Source organism: Xenopus tropicalis, chromosome 7 (assembly GCF_000004195.4).
Source record: "Xenopus tropicalis strain Nigerian chromosome 7, UCB_Xtro_10.0, whole genome shotgun sequence".
Lineage (NCBI taxonomy): Eukaryota > Metazoa > Chordata > Amphibia > Anura > Pipidae > Xenopus > Xenopus tropicalis.
In genome coordinates this window covers 94608956-94630508 of record NC_030683.2, presented here as the reverse complement: position 1 = coordinate 94630508, position 21553 = coordinate 94608956, and the positions used below count along the sequence as shown (strand labels likewise).

General features: G+C 39.4%; 1 protein-coding gene across 1 annotated transcript in view; it reads right to left on the bottom strand.

The window, feature by feature from the left end:
• LOC101734514 (prolyl 3-hydroxylase 1-like) overlaps window positions 1-21553 on the bottom strand; it is a 46998-nt gene that overhangs the window by 4523 nt on the left and 20922 nt on the right. Inside the window, exons 10-18 of the mRNA XM_031906511.1 lie at window positions 21155-21305; window positions 19280-19397; window positions 18312-18387; window positions 17565-17656; window positions 12089-12171; window positions 5603-5715; window positions 4504-4620; window positions 2148-2243; window positions 1353-1503 (exon numbers count right to left, since the gene is read on the bottom strand). Coding sequence (XP_031762371.1) covers window positions 1353-1503; window positions 2148-2243; window positions 4504-4620; window positions 5603-5715; window positions 12089-12171; window positions 17565-17656; window positions 18312-18387; window positions 19280-19397; window positions 21155-21305 — 997 coding nt within the window. The remainder of the gene's footprint in view (window positions 1-1352; window positions 1504-2147; window positions 2244-4503; window positions 4621-5602; window positions 5716-12088; window positions 12172-17564; window positions 17657-18311; window positions 18388-19279; window positions 19398-21154; window positions 21306-21553) is intronic.

Genomic DNA, 21553 nt, shown 5'->3' with positions numbered 1-21553 from the left:
GCCAGTCCGACACTGGATACACACAACTGTTCCTTCCCTCCCGTCCATTCATTTTGTGTCCATTTCTTTACCCTCCATCTCCTCCACCACTGCTCCTTCTGCTTATCTTTTTAGCTTGACTTACTCCCACCTTTCTGTCAGCTACTCTTTTGCCGGCGCCCACCTTACCATTCAGCCCACTCTCCTGTCCTGCTGCTCACTCCCTCCAGCTGTCTCTCCAGCCCCTTCCTCTTTACAGGGTATGTTCGGTTCCTGTTTCCAGCTGTGATGGATCCGAGCACCCATGGATGAGAGCAGCAGTGGCAGGAGAGGGATGGCAACACTGGTCCCTTTCAGTTATAAATAGCACGGATATAGCATTTACAATTTACAGTTTGGTCTCATAGGGAAATGACCAAACTGTAGATACAATTTCAAGCAGCCCGCACTTACCTCCAGAAGAATCGTAAACATTTAAATTTCAGGTGCTGCACCAAAGTTGTGTATCATAGATAAATATTGAAGGAAGGTGCACGCCCCATTAAAAAGTCTTTTATTAATTCATAATAAAGTCAATGTTTCAGTAATTTTTTACACCTCAAGACATATTGGCAGTAACAATGCTTACTAACAAATTTACAATTTAAAACCCAGTAAAACCACACCCATCTTAACCAAAATTAGGTTTCAAGGCCCAAGGTCCAGTTCACTCCCTTAAAGGCAAGGTAAATTCAAACCTACACCCTGAAAGCGGACCAGATAGGTCATATGGAGCATTAAGCCACACAACCATCAGTACAACATTACTCCAAAGTATACATACATATTCATATAATAATGAATACATAACCATAACCACCAATTCATTAACCCTTAGTTGAAACAGTTGCTTCTTTATCCAGAAGGTCTGATATTGCAGTAATAGATGTGATCTGTCACTCCCATATCTTGGTACTAGGGATGTGATCAATTGCAATGTACCAACATGTTGTAGGATGATGTATTTAAGAAATGTTTGGCTTCAGGGTGTAGGTTTAAATTTACCTTGCCTTTAAGGGAGAGGACTGAAAGGGTTAAACTTGGAGTCTGGGCCTTCAAACCCAATCTTGGGTCAAGTTTTAAATTGTGTAGTTGTTAGCAAGCATTATTATTGGCAATATGTCTTGAGAAACACAAATGTTGAAACACAAATGTTGACTTGCAAAATTATAAAAAATTTTAAATGGATGCTCATCTTCATATGATATTAAGACAGATAGACAGTATGTAACTAAATGTTGGTTTCTTAACATTCTGACCTAAATAAAAAGCAAATTTAATAAAACACTGTCACCATACCAACAAAGGAATAAAGGTGAATAGTTTTATTTTACCTTCAACAGCAGTTCGGCAGACGAGGTGGGAGTATGAGAAGTAGAGTGGGCTGTCCAGTCGAAAGTATGACTCTACCACTCTTCTTACTTTATCGGTAACATTATAGTATAAGAGTGCGCTGCTTAAAGGGACCTTTCCCTCTTGCCCCAGCTGAAAACAACACAATAAAGATTTGACTAATGGATATCTGTGCTTATTGACCAATACAACTGACACAGGATCATGCAGAAGTCCACTTTTAAATTCAAATAAAGATTTTTGACTTATAACATGCAAGATATCTAACGTTAATGTTTAGAGGTGTGGCTGGGGGTTAGCACAGAGACACATTCAACTGGAAATGCATACACCACATGTAAAGGTGGCCATACACGGGCAGATTTTAGTTGCGATTCAAGCACTTCAGACCGTTTGGCAGCTTATCTGCCCGTGTATGGGAACCCTCGACTGGCCTACCTACCTCTCATTTTCTGCATACAGGAAACTACTAACCCCCTGATTGTTCCATAGAAGCATCCCCTACAGTGTCTGGTCAAGTTCATCAACCAGCAGCCCATTTTAATGGACTACCATGAAGTACCATACAGGCCATGATTGTGCAAAATACAACCTATCTTACTAACTGGCAAAAAACTCTGTCTGCACCTTATTCATTTTCCTCTGTTACACATTACTAGCTCTGTTTTCTCTATTCTTGCCCTAGGATACAAGCCACAAGTCATACAGCCACTCTTTCTTTCTGTTATGTAACACATTTTGCGTAGCTGAGAAAACACAAGCAGTTCAAAACAAACCTTAAGTGCTTTGTACACAGTAACGCCATGAAACTTTTCATTTGGAGTATGAGGGGAGGTTGTGCCACGGTACCCATCACCAGCTGAAGCGGCTGCCTGAAACAGAACAGAGGCCTAGTTCTAATACTGTCAGAAAAAGCGTAGCCCTTCAGCCTCTTAAATGTATAACACTAAAGAGAAGATGGTTTTATTGTTATTTTTTAAATTTTTAATAACAAAGTTCATTCATTAACAAACCTTATAAACAGCATGTTCTAAAGCCACAACATCCCATTACTTACAGTGGCTTGCAAAAGTATTCGGCCCCCTTGAACTTTTCCACATTTTGTCACATTACAGCCACAAACATGAATCAATTTTATTGGAATTCCAGGTGAAAGACCAATACAAAGTGGTGTACACGTGAGAAGTGGAACGAAAATCATACATGATTCCAAACATTTTTTACAAATAAATAACTGCAAAGTGGGGTGTGCGTAATTATTCAGCCCCCTGAGTCAATACTTTGTAGAACCACCTCTTGCTGCAATTCCAGCTGCCAGTCTTTTAGGGTATGTCTCTACCAGCTTTGCACATCTAGAGACTGAAATCCTTGCCCATTCTTCTTTGCAAAACAGCTCCAGCTCAGTCAGATTAGATGGACAGCCTTTGGGAACAGCAGTTTTCAGATCTTGCCACAGATTCTCCATTGGATTTAGATCTGGACTTTGACTGGGCCATTCTAACACATGGATATGTTTTGTTTTAAACCATTCCATTGTTGCCCTGGCTTTATGTTTAGGGTCGTTGTCCTGCTGGAAGGTGAACCTCCGCCCCAGTCTCAAGTCTTTTGCAGACTCCAAGAGGTTTTCTTCCAAGATTGCCCTGTATTTGGCTCCATCCATCTTCCCATCAACTCTGACCAGCTTCCCTGTCCCTGCTGAAGAGAAGCACCCCCAGAGCATGATGCTGCCCCCCCTTATGTGACAGTGGGGATGGTGTGTTCAGAGTGATGTGCAGTGTTAGTTTTCCGCCACACATAGCGTTTTGCATTTTGGCCAAAAAGTTCCATTTTGGACCAGAGCAGCTTCTTCCCCATGTTTGCTGTGTCCCCCACATGGCTTGTGGCAAACTGCAAACGGGACTTCTTATGGTTTTCTGTTAACAATGGCTTTCTTCTTGCCACTCTTCCATAAAGGCCAACTTTGTGCAGTGCACAACTAATAGTTGTCCTATGGACAGATTCCCCCACCTGAGCTGTAGATCTCTGCAGCTCATCCAGAGTCACCATGGGCCTCTTGGGTGCATTTCTGATCAGCGCTCTCCTTGTTCGGCCTGTGAGTTTAGGTGGACGGCTTTGTCTTGGTAGGTTTACAGTTGCGCCATACTCCTTCCATTTCTGAATGATCGCTTGAACAGTGCTCCGTGGGATGTTCAAGGCTTTGGAAATCTTTTTGTAGCCTAAGCCTGCTTTAAATTTCTCAATAACTTTATCCCTGACCTGTCTGGTGTGTTCTTTGGACTTCATGGTGTTGTTGCTCCTAATATTCTCTTAGACAACCTCTGAGGCCGTCACAGAGCAGCTGTATTTGTACTGACATTAGATTACACACAGGTGCACTCTATTTAGTCATTAGCACTCATCCGGCAATGTCTATGGGCAACTGACTGCACTCAGACCAAAGGGGGCTGAATAATTACGCACACCCCACTTTGCAGTTATTTATTTGTAAAAAATGTTTGGAATCATGTATGATTTTCCTTCCACTTCTCATGTGTACACCACTTTGTATTGGTCTTTCACGTGGAATTCCAATAAAATTGATTCAGGTTTGTGGCTGTAATGTGAGAAAATGTGGAAAAGTTCAAGGGGGCCGAATACTTTTGCAAGCCACTGTAAATTAAAGTGAAGGCAACACTATCAGGCACAGCTATGACAATATGATAACAATGCGGACAGCATAACCTATCAACAATGTTATCGTACCTGCTGTGCAACTGGCACATCCCGAGACCGAAACACCATACTGTCACACTGACAAGAGACTCGTCAACAGTCTCTTTCCAGTGGGATCAGATTCTTGGTTGCAGCAGAGCCCCCATAAAATGGGCAAACATATTTCAGCCAGTGCTTTCTCCATTTTAGTCTGGGTGATTCTGTGATGGTCTCTTAGGATATTCTGGCCCACCAAAATATGTCACACAAGGCTGAGATTTATAAGAGAAATGGCAACAGATTGTTCTGGGTTTTTGAGATATTAATTGGGTAGCAAGTATACAATTGTTAGAAGAATTACCTGGGTATGGCACCAATAGTTGGTTATAATGTGACATTTAGAAACATAAGAATGGATATGCAATAGCCCTCCAACAGAACCTTTAGCATCAGCATTAACAGTCCAACTGCTCTGCCCAGAGAGGGCAGCAGCAACACCACTCGATGCACAGAACAAAGTGCCACAGGCCGAGATTCAGTAATAATCACCGCACTCAGCTATAATAACAAAATACAAAACAAACAAATACAAAAGTATCGTAGAAGTGATACCTATATTGTTCAACAATAAATGTCCAGATCCCTGGACTATTAACAATCCACCATACGAGATGGCCTGTCAGTTTGCGGGAAAAAATCATGGGGTGGATCAATTAAGAAATCAGACTGTTAATGGTGTTGCAAAGTTACGCTGTGGAATTGATATGTTGAAAGAATTTCTCAAAAAAGGGGCTAGACGGATTCATTTATTATTGGGTACACTGACTCCACTTGGCCTTGGGAATATGGATTTCACACAATCTTTCCTTAACTGTTTTTTAATATATATTTTAATTTCTTATAAGTGCTCACTATGAGTATCTATCTTCTTTTGCAAGTGCTTAAAGTGATTTGTAACATTCATTTTATTAGAATTAAGTAATACCAAAATGTATTTATTTTACTGATGTTAAAAAGTTGTATACAGGTAAATGTGGTCCTTTTAAGAAAAGCAGCAACTGTTTTGACAGCACCAACAAACTCTATTACACTCAGGGTCTGCAGAATATATGACAGACTGGCCATTAATATAGCACATTTAGAGCAATGCATCCATTCTACTCTGTTGTATAAGGGGACCAAAACACAGTAAAACAGAAATAAGTTGTGTGCTGGAAGTTGTTTACAACAAAGAGAAACTTTCATACAGTTTGTCGTTGCTACTTTGGGACATCAAATGTCACATGCACAGCCGCTGTGACATCACCCAGCCAGACTGAGGGTATGCCTGAGAAGTGTCAGTTGGACTTAACTGTCGTATCTGAAGACATCTCTTGAAGCAACAGGAGAAATCTTTCCAGGGCATTCTTCAGTACTATAGCGCAACCCAATCAAATCATGGGAGGTAGGTTTACTATTTAGAGTCTTCTATTGAATATATATACATTTTTTAAGGTCCACTAAAGCAAGAGAAAAGCTCAACCCTTCAAGCTCACTGTACTGCCCCTTGCGCCTCAGTCACATTACAAGGCACAACAGATGCCATTTTTGGGCTCCAGGGGCATTTGCTTTGTTCATCTACAGCCTGGGCAATGTTTATCCTTATCATTTCCCCTTTTGGAATAGTGAGAATGAATATAGAAATGTAGATGTTCACATGCTATATGGCTACAATTGGTTAAGGCAGATGTTTAACTCTGATCTTTATTATTTCCAGATAATTGGCATCCATATTCTGCTTGTCCTCAATGGACCAGTACGTTCAGTACTGCAGACAGTTATCCCTGGATATACAGACCTGAGAACCAAAGATATAACTGGCTTCCAGGGCAAGAACCAATAGGCATGTCACTGGTATATCATCCCTTACCTGTACACTGCTACAGGCAGGCAAATTATGGAGCATTTTATAATTGTATACAAACCATGGAAGCTTACAACCATGCTTACTATTCACACATGGCAAGCGCTGCAGCACAATATGCTAGGGCAATGGATATCTGGTACAGCCAAACACTCCAGCATCCATCCTTAGCCAGTGTCGGTATGCAGCCTATGGGCGGGAATAACCAAATCACTGGTCAGTTTCCTGGCACCCACACTCCAGCTACTGATGGCAGTTCAGCTATTGAGAAAACTGCTTTAACAAATCCAATAATGCCTGATCCAGGGGATCTTTCCTCAGCAGACTGCACCATTCAAAAAGCCCAGACTCAAGAACAATCAAATGTGAGTGGGCCAAATAAAACCTATTCAGGAGCTTTACTAGACGATCAGAGTAAGATCGAGCTGAAGAAAGATCAGTGGGTAAAGCAAAAACACAAGCTAGATAACAACAGCAGCAGTGTAGAAACAGTGAGCCTGAAGAGAAGAAAGAAAGAGGCAGGCTCCTCTGTTCTTGATGAAGCATCAAACTGCAAAAAATCAAATATCAAAGTGACTGAGCCAATACAGACCAGAGTGGAGATTGACAACCTAAAGAAAAAAATGCAGCAGGAGAGGAGGGAGGCATGCAAATACACCGCCCTGGGCAAAAAACAATATTTTAAACTGCGGCAGCGGGATTTAGAAATATCCATTCACTATGGCTACCCACCATATCAGATTCATGATCGCAAGAGCTATTTAACTCAAGATTAGAGTAGAAGGCCTTCTACTACTAAAGCATGAGTGACTTTTTAATCTTTTTTTTATATTATTTATTTAACAAAGGGTCATGGTGAAGTAACCATGAGTGACTCTGCAAAAGGAGATAGAGAGGAATCTATCCCATAGCCAAATGGCAGATATTTGCTTTCTTTTTTTTTATTAATTATTTAACAAAGGGTCATGGTGAAGTAACCATGAGTGACTCTGCAAAAGGAGATAGAGAGGAATCTATCCCATAGCCAAATGGCAGATATTTGCTTTCTTATTTTATTTTATTTTTTTTAATCTTTTTTTTTATTATTTATTTAACAAAGGGTCATGGTGAAGTAACCATGAGTGACTCTGCAAAAGGAGATAGAGAGGAATCTATCTCATAGCCAAATGGCAGAAATTTGCTTTCTTATTATATTTTATTTTTTTTAATCATTATTTATTTAACAAAGGGTCATGGTGAAGTAACCATGAGTGACTCTGCAAAAGGAGATAGAGAGGAATCTATCTCATAGCCAAATGGCAGATATTTGCTTTCTCATTTTATTTAATTTTTTTTCAGTTTTTTTTTATTATTTATTTGACAAAAGGGTCATGGTGAAGTAACCATGAGTGACTCTGCAAAAAGAGATAGAGAGGAATCTATCCCATAGCCAAATGGCAGATATTTGCTTTCTTTTTTTTTATTATTTATTTAACAAATGGTCATGGTGAAGTAACCATGATCAAGTCACGCAAGTCACACAAGTCACGCAAGTCACGCAAGTCACACAAGTCACGCAAGTCACACGGCATAATCACATTTTTCTTTGATTTTTTAGTGATTTTCTGAGTTTCCAGTTCTGCGTTGTACTTTTGATTAGTTATATCACTTGTGTTAACTTGATTTTGCATTTCTTTTCTTGCATTTTCTTGCATTTGCAATAAAATTTATTTTGCAGAGTGTGCCGCAAAAGGGGTATAAGACGAGATACACGGTACTACTGCCCTAAGTGCCCTCGCAACCCCAGGTTATGTTTCAAACCATGTTTTGAAATATACCATACTCAGCTGCACTATTGAAAGGGTAATAAATTGTTGTGCACTGATTGAATCTATAATAATTATTGGCATCCCGCTTTGTGCAAAATTAATATAATAGCCTTATGGTTTATGTATTCTATGTTGTGGTTAGTTTGGATGTTTCCTTACCTAAAATGTTATGTTAGGTTATGTATAGCCAACTGAGGTGTTAAGTGATAGACTGGGCCCCTAAAAATTTGTGGCGCGTGATGATCATGATGTTTCATCTTGCCTGCGGATGATTTCATCTCCCCTGCTGATGCCACAAGGTTTTTTTTTACTGACACCTCATTAGCTACCCTTTCAGGGCAGTTGCTATGGCTATATGTATTTCTGGGTGACATTTTAGGTTTTACTAGTGTACAGGCAGATATTTGCTTTCTCTTTTTTTTTATCATTTATTTAACAAAGGGTCATGGTGAAGTAACCATGATAAAGTCACGCAAGTCACACGGCATAATCACATTTTTCTTTGATTTTCTAGTGATTTTCTGAGTTTCCAGTTCTGCGTTGTACTTTTGATTAGTTATATTACTGTGTTACCTTGAGTTTGCATTTCTTTTCTTGCATTTTATTGCATTTGTCAGTGGTTTCATTGCATTTTTAGATTTGTGTTGCTGTTCATTTACTGTTCTTGCTTATTGATTGTTCTTGGTTATTTTACAGAACTTTGCTTGTGTTACTTTGATTTCAATAGTAATTAGTTCATAATCACTTTTTTGTATATTTAGTGACTTTAATTGCATTTTTATTTGTGTTGCTGCTCGTCTACTGGCTTTTGCTTTTTTTTTTGCTTGTTCCGGATTGTTCCTGATTGTTCTTGCTCTTCATTGTCCTTGGTTGTATTTTTTTTTAGGGAGGTCTAGAGTTCAAGGGAGGGGTGGGGGTTTCTTTGCCAGATTTGTTTATCTTATCTGTTTTTTTTCTAGTCTCTGCCTTGCCTGTGTTGCTGTAGTTTGTGTTTGCATAGCTGTTAGATTTTTCTGGCTTCTGATCATATTGTGATTTACTCCATTTTTTGTGTGACTGATTGGGAGCATTTGGACTCGGGTGTTATATTAGTTTTGAAAATATTTTGTTGGCAACATGGCCAGAAAGTTGTTCTTGGTCGAAGAGGCTGCTGCACTGTATTGTGTAGTAGTAGCACGGTTAGTGCTCTTGAGGAGCCCATGGTGAGGGCAATGACTCCCTTTTACCACCGCCCCGCATCAACCGAAGATTCGCAGGAATACAGATGAAACTATACAGTCAAAAGATGTTCAACTAAACAGATAAAGGTAAATAGAATATATTTTGGGGCTAAATTAGGCAGGTTTTTTTAGTTGTTATTGCAATTTTGGGGAGAAATCTAACTTTGGATCTTTTTTTTTTTCTTTATTTCAGGCCAAACCGCAAACTTCTATGGAGAACTGTGTCGACAATTCTGCATGCAGGAAAGCAAGAATGGCGTTGCTGAATAGCTACAGGTGTGCACTTCCAGAAAACATATAGTTTGTGGGGGTATTTCACAGGTAAGGGGGTGTTTACAAGTTGCAGATTGATATTTTAGTGGTTTTATTTCGTTGTTATTGCAATTTCGGGGAGAAATCTAACTTTGGATTTTTTTTTCTTTATTTCAGGCCAAACCGCAAACTTCTACAGAGAACTGCGTCTACAATTCTGAATGCAGGAAAGCAAGAATAGTGCTGCTGAATAGCATTGGTGTTTTATTCTCAAATTTACTTTGGACTTTGTGACTGTGATAGTGTTTCAGAAAAAATAAAAAAAAATTAAAAATATGGTATTTGTTTTTACGGTATCTGTATGACAGGAGCTGCATTTAGAGCAAAAACTACACCACAACTTAAAATATAGAGGTGTGCAGTTTCTAAAAATGTGTGACTTCTGAACAAGAAAAGTGGGTTACCAATACATATTTGTTTTTTTTGGATTCAGCAGAATCGGGGCTTTTACAAACAGTAACATTTTTGTAAGTTAATGTAATCGTTCTTGGAAAAAAACCCACAAAATATAAATACTTTTTTCTTTATTTCACTTTTTTTTAAACATATTTCACTCAAAAAATGTGTTAAATCTCCAGAAAAAGTACAAAATTTTATTACAATGTTCAAGCCCAATTCGTTCCGGAAAAAACGATATATAACATGCTTTATTTCATGTAGGTTTTCTTGTCAAGAAACTGAAGCAAATGTAATGAGTGCAAAATGTCTAAAAAGGGATTGGCAGTAGATGTTCAATTTTGGGACAAATCGGCTGGCAGTGAAAGGGTTAAGGAGACAGTTAAAAAAAAGGGATAAAAGGATACGGTCTATGGTGAGTTCCTGGTCTGACCAAATACTACTCCTACTTACACAAGTACATGAAGACACACAAGACACAAGTGGAGGGAGGGAGGGAGGTAGGGGGAAGGTATGTATGCACAAACACAAGTGGAGGGAGGGAGGTATGCACATCCATCTGCACAACGAGCCAGAGTAAGTAATTGCTACAATAACTTGTTATTTACAAAAATTAAATGTGTATTAAGTCCAGCATCAAGAATTATTTTGCCCTTGTAACTACTATTGTAGTACTGTGGTGGGACTTGTACACTGGGGTCCAAGTACTTGATAATTAATATGGCAGCTTCCTTAGCGTTCCCAAACTTGCTTTTGTCTGCTGCTGTAGCATTTTTCTTTCCCTAAAGTTATCTATTTATTTATCTGTTATTTATTTGATTATTGAAACTTAGCAGAAGCTGCTGCATTTCCCACCCTAGGCTGATACTCGAGTCAATAGGTTTTTCCAGTTTTCTTAGGTAAAATTAGGTACCTCGGCTTATATTCGGATCGGCTTATACTCGAGTATATACGGTAACAAAAACAAAACATAATGAGGAATAATGAAGAATAATAAAGAACTGTGCTATTATCAAAAGTCAGACATACTAACAAACAATACAGCAAGAAAATAAACAATTCCTTTTTAGTAACATTCTGTTGCTATGGCAACCTGTGTGCTGAGCCCATACTACATTTCCCAGAAGTCTCTGTGAGCCTAAAATTGTGAACCCATGTTTGCATTTACTCATTTACTAATGAGTTTCCCACATATATGTACATAGAGACAGATTAGTGGGCATACATGGCCTATTGCCGCCAAGTAGAACCGCAGGGAAATGTATAATTCCATACTACAGAGGTATAAGGGAACCCAGTTAAATGTCAGCAAAGACAATCGCTACAGTCACACAGAGCCAAGTGTGCACATGGGAAAAAATGCGCACGGAGAGCATATAATTTCCTGACAGACCAAGGGGCATCGAACAAGATCCACCAGACTGATTTATTTTATTCTGCTTAGTATGTGCAAGGGTCCCTACTGGTAATTATGGTCTTTGGCACTTAAGTAAAGATTCACATTTTTCAAAACAACCGGAGTGCTGCTGTTTTCTTCATTTTTGTATTTATCTGCCCGGGCAGTGGGAACAGCGTGCACCTGGGGCTGCAAGAAGCTATTTTCACTGTGTAAGCACATGTTAACTGATTCTATGGTCTGACCTAAGTACCTGTCCTTCAGGGCACATTTAGTGGTTTATATTATTTCACTCATCTTATTATTTGGAGTTACCGTGCTAAAAGATCACATGCACCATCGGGGAAATCCCAGGGCTTACATGTGCCCAAAGGCACAGTAGGTAAATCAGAACAATTAGCCCTTATTGCCAAGGTATAATGCTTCACAAAACTGGCATTGTAAAAGTACCATATGATACAGAACTTCCAGGATGGAAGCCTGTTCAAGACCAGTCTTGTTGGGGAGCAATGAGACTTTCGATTGGTCAACTATGCAATATACTTGTGCCATAATCAAATTAACGACTTCATCCAACAACTTGATTTGCCAGTGTGACTTGTCCTACATATGCTGACATCGCCATTATCCCTGTCCTTCACCTCATATACAAGCACAAGGCAGAAAAGTGAAAAAAGGATGAAAACAGGAGCTGTGGAGACACGGATAAAATGTGCGTCACAAATGACCCGGGGTAAAACCACCAAATGACACGGAGTGTATGAGAGACTGTGTGATACCCAGGTCTGCCACACAAGTAACCAGATCTGTTACTATTTCTCTTGCACCCAGGCAGCTGTTTTCTACATTGTTTGGTGTGCCCCTCTAAGTTGTGTGTGTATTTATATATTCAGTCTATTAATTAGTGTTCTCCTGAACACACACATATATATATATATATATATACATATATATGTATATATGTTCTAGAGAACACTGAAGGCAGCCTCACCTTCTCGTATTGTCCTTGTTTCAATTTCTTTCATCAGGTTTCCAATCTCTTCAGTAATTCTTGCTGCTGTCTCCTTCTCCATCCTAAAGAATTATTATAAACCAATTTGTAAATTCAAGAAAAATCTTTGTGGACTGTAAGGGCTCTGGTACACGGGGAGATTAGTCGCCCGCGGCAAAACTCCCTGCTCGCGGGCGACTAATCTCCCCGAGTTGCCTTCCCTCTGCCATCCCACCGGCGAACATGTAAGTCGCCGGCGGGATGGCAGACGCGGCGGGGCGATTTCGCGCAAATCGCCGAAAAAGACTCGCGAGGCTTTTGTATTTTATACCCTCTCATTTTCTCTGAATTTCACATTTTTCTGCTGCCTTCTTACTCTCTGCATTTATCTTCTTTTCTACTACTGTTTCAGAGATGGGAACATATTTATTGTATAGACAAGTAAATCTGGAGCAGAAGTGTCCTCAGCCAAAGCAGACCACATGACACAAAGTTTGGCAATTCACTTTAGTGATAAGGTTATTCTTTCATTTCCAGTGTTGTGAGTTTTATATTAACATTTTGTTGTCATTAAATGGGCTGATCTGCAGTTACAGTAGACCATTTATACTTCCTGGAAAAGATATTCTCTTCCGGGATACATATTTAAGCATTGTTATTGCTAGGTGAAATAAAAAGAACTTACTGCTGTAGTATGCAAACAGCAAGTAGTTTAAATGTGAGGGGAGGAAATCTTCAAAAGGCTTTTTACTTCCTGGCTGTGATGCTAGCTCTGTTACACAACTTTTTCTCTCTGAATCTGGCCCAGTGTTTAATATAGCAGTGGTTGGAGGAAGACGTCAGTTTGTGCATAGAGAAGAAGAGTGCATGTTGAAGCTGGACCTTCTTTTCTGTATGTCTTCTATATGGCTTCAAAGTGTTTATAGTTGCAGCTTACTCAGTCCCCCCCCACCCCACCAACCCAAAAGTAGTGACTGCTTATGGCATCTTACTCTCTCTGGCATTTGTCAAAACCCACAGATTGCCAGCCCAGGTCTGACACTTTGCCTCTTTCATGGAATATTTTTTTACTAAGTTAAAGACCCTGGGCATGCCACCAATTAAAATCACAACCCCAAACACACACCTCCTGAAACATAGTCCAGGAGATCAAAGAGTGATCCTTATAGAGCAGGGATCCCCAACCTTTTTTACCCATGAGCCACTCTCAATTATAAAAAGAGTTGGGGAGCATCACAAGCATGAAAAATGTTCATGAGGATACCAAATAAGGGCTGTGATTGGTTATTTGGTAGCCCCTATGTGGACTGTTTGGCAGTTTTGGTTTTTATGCAAACTTGCCTCTAAGCCAGGAATTCAAAAATGAGCATCTACTTTGAGGCCACTGGGAGCAACATCCAAGGGGTTGGGGGGAAACATGTTGCTCAAGAACCACTGGTTGGGGATCACTGCTATAGAGTATTCATTCTTTGTACACACAGAACAAATAGATGCATTGATGAACTCCATTGAGTTACTCATGTAACAAGCTCATAATATAAATAAGGAATATTTAAAAAACTTGGCCAAATACCAAACTGAATCTGAACCTTTATTTGCATATTCAAATCTGAAGAAATTGAAAATCTTAATTATCTCCTTTAGATGTTCAGTGGTTTAGAGTCATACAACTTTATACATAATGATTCAGCTCACTTGGCAATATGTTTGGTCAACTCCATTGATGTTCATTGAAATGTATAAAAATTATACAGGGCCCAGTACTATAAAGGGTCTCTTGACTTCTGGAATAAAAAAGGGGGGAACAAACTGCTATTAACTGAATGACACAGTGATAGGAAGAAAACATAGAAAAAGAACGAGAGTTAAGGCTGGCAGAAGCCAGGGCATGTGGGTGTATGGTTTAGCTTGCAGCGAGCTCAGTGATTTTCTGGATAAGTTACACAAACTAACTTTATACATTATGTAACTTTAATTGCAGCTTTTATTGTAGACTTAAAACCTAAACATATTAATATCAGATGGATGCTTAAGGGCTCTGGCACACAAGGGAATTTAGTCGCTCGCGACAAATGTCCCTTGTTGAGGGCAACTAAACTCCCCCATATGACATCCCACCGGCGAAAATGTAAATCGCCGGTGGGATGGCATATGCGGTGGCACGATCGCTGAAGTTGCCTCTCAAGGCAACTTCGGTGAATTCCGCAAATCGCGCCTCTGCGTATGCCATCTGGGGGATGTCATATGGCGGAGTTTAGTTGCCCGCAACAAGGGAGATTTGACGCGGGCAACTAAACTCCCTCGTGTGCCAGAGCCCTTAGTAGCTGTGGATTTTAATGAAGGCACCATCATAATAAAATATATGTTTCTAGATTGTAAGTTTTGTTCCAGTGACTGCTATCTTTCCTTGCCAGCATTAAGCAAAATGGTTATGTTTCCCCCTGGTGGCCACAGAAAAGAAAGACTACCAATGGTACACACATCCCACCATTTCATTTCATATTTTCCTTCTTTGTAGGCATTACAGAAGCAATCTACTACATGGTACTCTGCTAACTGACTTCCATCTACAGAGAACAAAGCAGAAAGTTTGTTAAACAGGTCTTCCATGTGAAAAATGTGATGTTTACATATTGAAATAAAATGCTGAGCAACATTCCAGTACATTAATGAAAAGTAATCTGATCTCATTCGGATCCACATTCAGTTTTGGCCAATAATGTACAGATTGCAGGATGGATTAACTTGGCATGTGAGCAATTTAGTACTTTAGTTCCCATTTAAGAGCCTTTGCATTTGCAGGACACTGTACCTAACTGGCCTTTCCCAGATAATATAGGCAAATATGCTGCACAGCCACAAACACCAAAACCATTCTGACCGTCCCCACTCCCAGTTCAACTGGCCAGAGTTCACCAACACTAGGGGGCAGATTTATCAAATCACGAGTTTGAATCCCGAATGGGAAAAATTCGGATTGGAAACGAAAATTTCTGAAATTGCAAATATCACGAAAATGCTTACGAAAAAATCGTATTAGTCACAATAAAATCGTATTGGCGATCCGAAAGTTACGAAATTTTCGTACCGAACGATTGTAAACAGCGGCAAAACCGTTCCGATTTTTGTTGCGCAAGAAGTACAATAAAGTCGCACAAGGTACGGAAAAGTCGTGCAAAATACGATCAGATGCTCGGAGCGTTTGTGGATAAGTACATGTGCCCCTAGGCGTGTAGATAACTATGGATTTAGTAATCACAAGTAAGAAAAATTTGCACAATTACATGTGGAAGTCATGTATGTTTGGCACTCAGTATTCAGGGAGAATGCTCCCCCTTCAGGTAGAAGAAAGGCTACTGGCACACAAAGCCATTCCAGCCATAACTTTATTATAAAAGGTTAGGAGCTAGTCCTCAAGAATGGCTGATTTCCTGGAGAAATCAAGACCCAACTTCTAAGAAGACTACAAACCAATGAAACCAAGAAATACAATTTTTTAGACCAGTGCAACAGGATATGGAAATGTACATCAAATATGGCTGCCCACCTCTACCGACCATATAAGACCCATTTGTAGGGTCTGTTTGAATACAGATACAGGAGACAGTAGACTTCTACTACTCATAAAAGTACATGAGTGACCAAAGAGAAAAAAAGAGAGTCCATATGTATAGAACCCATACACACGTAAAAATGTTGGCAGTTCAGGATAAATAACAATATCAAGATGTAATTGCTTCTTTCCAACCGCTGTTTAAGGAACAATAGTATTTAGTGCTGGAGCTTCTTTTAATAAATAAGAAGACAGATTTTCTTGTTTCTGCCAAAGTTATTTAGCTCTAGCAACCGAAAGGTGTTTTTATAGAATAACAAATTATGGAGTTCAAACAATTTCATTTACCCAAAAATCTCTTTAGTATATTCCACAACACAAGCAATTTTTAAGATGACCATAAGTTATGGCAAGTTTTAGGGCAAAAAGAGTAACTAGCAGAATCACATTTTATTTAAAAAAAAATTATTTGATAACTAAGACATATCAATGTATAATGCCGGTCTCTCTAACGTTCCAAATAAAATGCATATAATAAAATTGGTTATGAATTGCAAATGTTGTTTGGGTTCAAACAGGAAGAATATTTATCTGTGACTGTTTGAAGAGGGTGAAGATCAGATGTAGATGAATTTCACAGGTTTTGAGAGTTATAGTTATTTTCATTTGGTCTTAAATGTTCTGTCTCAAGCACTGGTAACAATAATTGGTTTTGGTAAATTGTTGTTTTTTTTTGTTGAATAGATCTTACACCATATTTACATATAAAATAACTTTACTCCTTCTCCAAACTGAATTCTTATTTTCCCGTGTAAGTATTTCACCTGTCTCAGGATCAACTACATCTCTGATGATTGGATATATTTCTTTTTTTCCCAGGAAAAAGAGAGCAAGATGCATTCAGAGGCTGGGAAGGCATTTAAGTTGGAAAGGAGAAGGAAAGGCAAGATTAAGTCATTAGATTGAAATCGGATATAGAGGGGCAATCTATACTGCACTCCAGCAGAACCACACCCGCCAAACTGCAACTTTCCAAATAAATGCCTCAATTGCAAGCGCATATGAATTGCAAAAGTTGTTTAGGACGAGTTTAAGTATTCAAATAAGAAGACTATCTGTGACTGTCTGAAGAGGGTGAAGATCAGATGTAGATAAATTCCATAGTTTTTGAGACCGATCGTTATTTTTATTTGGTCTTAAATGTTCCAATGTCTCAAGCATTGATAACAATAATTTGTTTTGTTAAACTGTTGTTTTTTTATCAATAGATCTTAGATTATATTTACATATAAAATAACTTTACTTACGACACAGCAAATTTTTATTTTCTTTTTTTTCCAGGAAGAAGACAGCAAGATTTGTTCAAATGCTAGGAAGATAACTAAGTTAGAAGGTGGAAGGAAAGGCAAAATTGGGTAATTAGATTCCTGTTTGAGATCTGATATAGAGGTGCAATCTATACTGCACTCCAGCAGAGCCACACCTGCCAAACTGCAAAAATCAACTTCCCAAACACAGAACGTGGGAAAACCAAATGGATACAATTCAGTTCTAAGCAGCTTCTTCAGAAACTTGATGCTGAAATTTCCATTTCACCAAAAAAAAGTGGTTAAAGCTAGACAGAGATGGGGATAATTGTATTTTATGTAAACAATATTGGATTCTTGAGTTTGAGACCAAATTTCTTAAGAGTTTTAATGAATCATTAGAATTGCAGTAGAGTATAAACAGGATTTTCTAAGGAAGCTCACAGATTATGTAAAATATGTTGGAGACTGTAGGAACTCTTTCCCCCTATGATGTAAACCATGGTAGCTTGTCCTGCATTCCCATTCCCATTTGAGCCTATGACCAAGTACCCCAGGGTACGAAACGGGTAAGGCTTTATAAGCATTATGTGGCTTTTCTGTGGCAACAGCGCACCGCTGGCCTTTAGTGACGGCATTTACTCTGTGAGGATTTTCTTCTCCAGATGAGAATCCCACCATTCGCCCGCACTGTGGTCTCACTTCAGCCTAGAAACAGCATATAGGTCTGAATGAATAAATTCCACATTTAAAAGAAAAAATAGGAGGCATTCAAATCTATACCCATGCCAAACTGATTAAATCTTAAATAAAATATAAATCTATAGACTTGTGGAGCATGGAGGAGCACACACCAAAAAAAAACAACACAACATGTCTGGGTGCAGGTAAAATGTGTACTTGTAAATATCTAAATCCTTTAAAAGGACAGCATTCCTCCCATGCTTTGAAAATTAAAAAAGGGGTCAATACAGGGTATTCCCCTAATCTGCCCAAGAAACACCCAGTTATTTCCGATCAAGCCATAACCTCATCCATGTGAGCCATGGCCTTTCCTTGGATCCATGATTAAAATTTTCCCCACCAGGATCAAAACAACTGGGAGGTCCACATATATTGGGCAATAAACTGTGGACTCCATTGGAAAGACCATTTTTATTGGCTTTTGTGTGGCCACAATAACTCTAAAACAACCTGCCAGCCCAGTGTGATAGTTAAGCGCACAGACCAGCTGGCCAGCTCACAGATACTGCTTGCCTTGGCAGTGGTTTGAAGGACTATGGATTAATAAGAAACAAAAAAGGGCAGGGTTTAGTGAACAGAACCAATTTCTGCATTAAACAGGGAGGAGCAAAATACTTACAGTTATTGTCTTTGCATCAAGTTCTGTAAAAACAAAATTTCCTCCTTCAAAATCCCCATTTAGATATAGTATGGCACTATAAGAAAAGGAAAATATGATGGTGAATCCATGTCATGACTTGCACGCGCAGTTAGTAAATGGGCTGCCAGTGTATGGTCTGATCTTCGACACAGTACAAGCAAAATATATACATTGTGCCTACCCAGCTATTATATTGAATTTTATGCAGAAATTTAGATCTGCACACAGTGACACTATGACAAAAAGAAAAATGTTTAAAAATATTTTTAAATCTGAAAATGCATAGGTAGGAAAAAAGTAGGTTTTAAAAGGAATCTATAGCCTAATTATGCAAGCCCTATTTTTTATCTTCTAGACTTAACAGGAAACAACTTTCCCACATAAACCTATTACTAATTCTGTAAAAATTTCAAGAAACAAGTACTAATTATCCACTTTAATCTGCTTCTTGATGCCATTTTCTAGGGCTCCTGTAAAGCTACCAGCATGCCTCTGCTCTGTTTGAAATGTTTGGTCCAACCCTTCCTGAACCCCCTGCTTTTATTGAAAATATTTGCAGTGGGAACACAACTCCCCCCTATCAGCTGAAAAAGGACATTCAGAACTGGCATTCCGTGTTATTGCGTATGGCAAGGTAATGGGTGTATGGTCATATCCCACATGTACCCAGGGGCGCTTCTGCCATGAGGCGAGTTGAGAAACTCGCCTCAGGCGGCAGAAGCGCCCCAGTTACAAGGGGCAGCAAAAAGCCGCTCCTGGTAACTTTAAGAGCCGAATTTCCGGTTTTTAAACCGGAAATTCGGCTCTTCTAGTGCAGAGAGCACAATTGCGCTCTCTGCACTAGCGATCAGACCGCCCCCGGACCCGCTCCTGCGCTAGAGAGGTAAGCGCTGGGGAGCGGGGGGGGGGGGGGCGGCATCCAGGAGCCCAAACGCCCCTGCATGTACCTGTAATCACGGAAAGTATAAGCTGGATGTTCCTTTATACACATATTTGCTTCTGCATTTAGAATGTAATTGTCAACATGCACAGGATGACTTAAATCCTTTCTTCCCTCCTGTTTCTCTGTAACACAAAACAAAAATATTTCAGTAATGGAAATTGTTGGGTTATATGAATCCTCCATTCCTTGCAGCCTGAAGCCTCCAATATTTCTAAAATCCACTCAAGGAAACCCCTGTAACACTGCCTAACTAAACATTTATGCTCATAAGTGGATACACACAGTGTCGGACTGAGATGGCAGGGGCCCACCAGGAAACCCTGGACCATGGGCCCACTCTCAAAACTTTAATTCCTCCTCTCCTCCCTCAGACCCTTTATTATCCTAGTCTCTTTTCTTTACATACTGTACTCTATTCTTCCATCTATCAAAGTTTTCTTGTCCCATACTAAAATAGGGAATGACCATGAAATAGGCTAAATAGTTAGAAGCAAGAGGGCCCATTGACACCTGGGCCCACCGGGAGTTTTCCTGGTATCCTGGTGGGCCAGTCCGACACTGGATACACACAACTGTTCCTTCCCTCCCGTCCATTCATTTTGTGTCCATTTCTTTACCCTCCATCTCCTCCACCACTGCTCCTTCTGCTTATCTTTTTAGCTTGACTTACTCCCACCTTTCTGTCAGCTACTCTTTTGCCGGCGCCCACCTTACCATTCAGCCCACTCTCCTGTCCTGCTGCTCACTCCCTCCAGCTGTCTCTCCAGCCCCTTCCTCTTTACAGGGTATGTTCGGTTCCTGTTTCCAGCTGTGATGGATCCGAGCACCCATGGATGAGAGCAGCAGTGGCAGGAGAGGGATGGCAACACTGGTCCCTTTCAGTTATAAATAGCACGGATATAGCATATACAATTTACAGTTTGGTCTCATAGGGAAATGACCAAACTGTAGATACAATTTCAAGCAGCCCGCACTTACCTCCAGAAGAATCATAAACATTTAAAGTTGTGTATCATAGATAAATATTGAAGGAAGGTGCACGCCCCATTAAAAAGTCTTTTATTAATTCATAATAAAGTCAATGTTTCAGTAATTTTTTACACCTCAAGACATATTGGCAGTAACAATGCTTACTAACAAATTTACAATTTAAAACCCAGTAAAACCACACCCATCTTAACCAAAATTAGGTTTCAAGGCCCAAGGTCCAGTTCACTCCCTTAAAGGCAAGGTAAATTCAAACCTACACCCTGAAAGCGGACCAGATAGGTCATATGGAGCATTAAGCCACACAACCATCAGTACAACATTACTCCAAAGTATACATACATATTCATATAATAATGAATACATAACCATAACCACCAATTCATTAACCCTTAGTTGAAACAGTTGCTTCTTTATCCAGAAGGTCTGATATTGCAGTAATAGATGTGATCTGTCACTCCCATATCTTGGTACTAGGGATGTGATCAATTGCAATGTACCAACATGTTGTAGGATGATGTATTTAAGAAATGTTTGGCTTCAGGGTGTAGGTTTGAATTTACCTTGCTTTTAAGGGAGAGGACTGAAAGGGTTAAACTTGGAGTCTGGGCCTTCAAACCCAATCTTGGGTCAAGTTTTAAATTGTGTAGCTGTTAGTAAGCATTATTATTGGCAATATGTCTTGAGAAACACAAATGTTGAAACACAAATGTTGACTTACAAAATTATAAAATTTTTTAAATGGATGCTCATATTCATATGATATTAAGACAGATAGACAGTATGTAACTAAATGTTGGTTTCTTAACATTCTGACCTAAATAAAAAGCTAATTTAATAAAACACTGTCACCATATCAACAAAGGAATAAAGGTGAATAGTTTTATTTTACCTTCAACAGCAGTTCGGCAGACGAGGTGGGAGTATGAGAAGTAGAGTGGGCTGTCCAGTCGAAAGTATGACTCTACCACTCTTCTTACTTTATCGGTAACATTATAGTATAAGAGTGCGCTGCTTAAAGGGACCTTTCCCTCTTGCCCCAGCTGAAAACAACACAATAAAGATTTGACTAATGGATATCTGTGCTTATTGACCAATACAACTGACACAGGATCATGCAGAAGTCCACTTTTAAATTCAAATAAAGATTTTTGACTTATAACATGCAAGATATCTAACGTTAATGTTTAGAGGTGTGGCTGGGGGTTAGCACAGAGACACATTCAACTGGAAATGCATACACCACATGTAAAGGTGGCCATACACGGGCAGATTTTAGTTGCGATTCAAG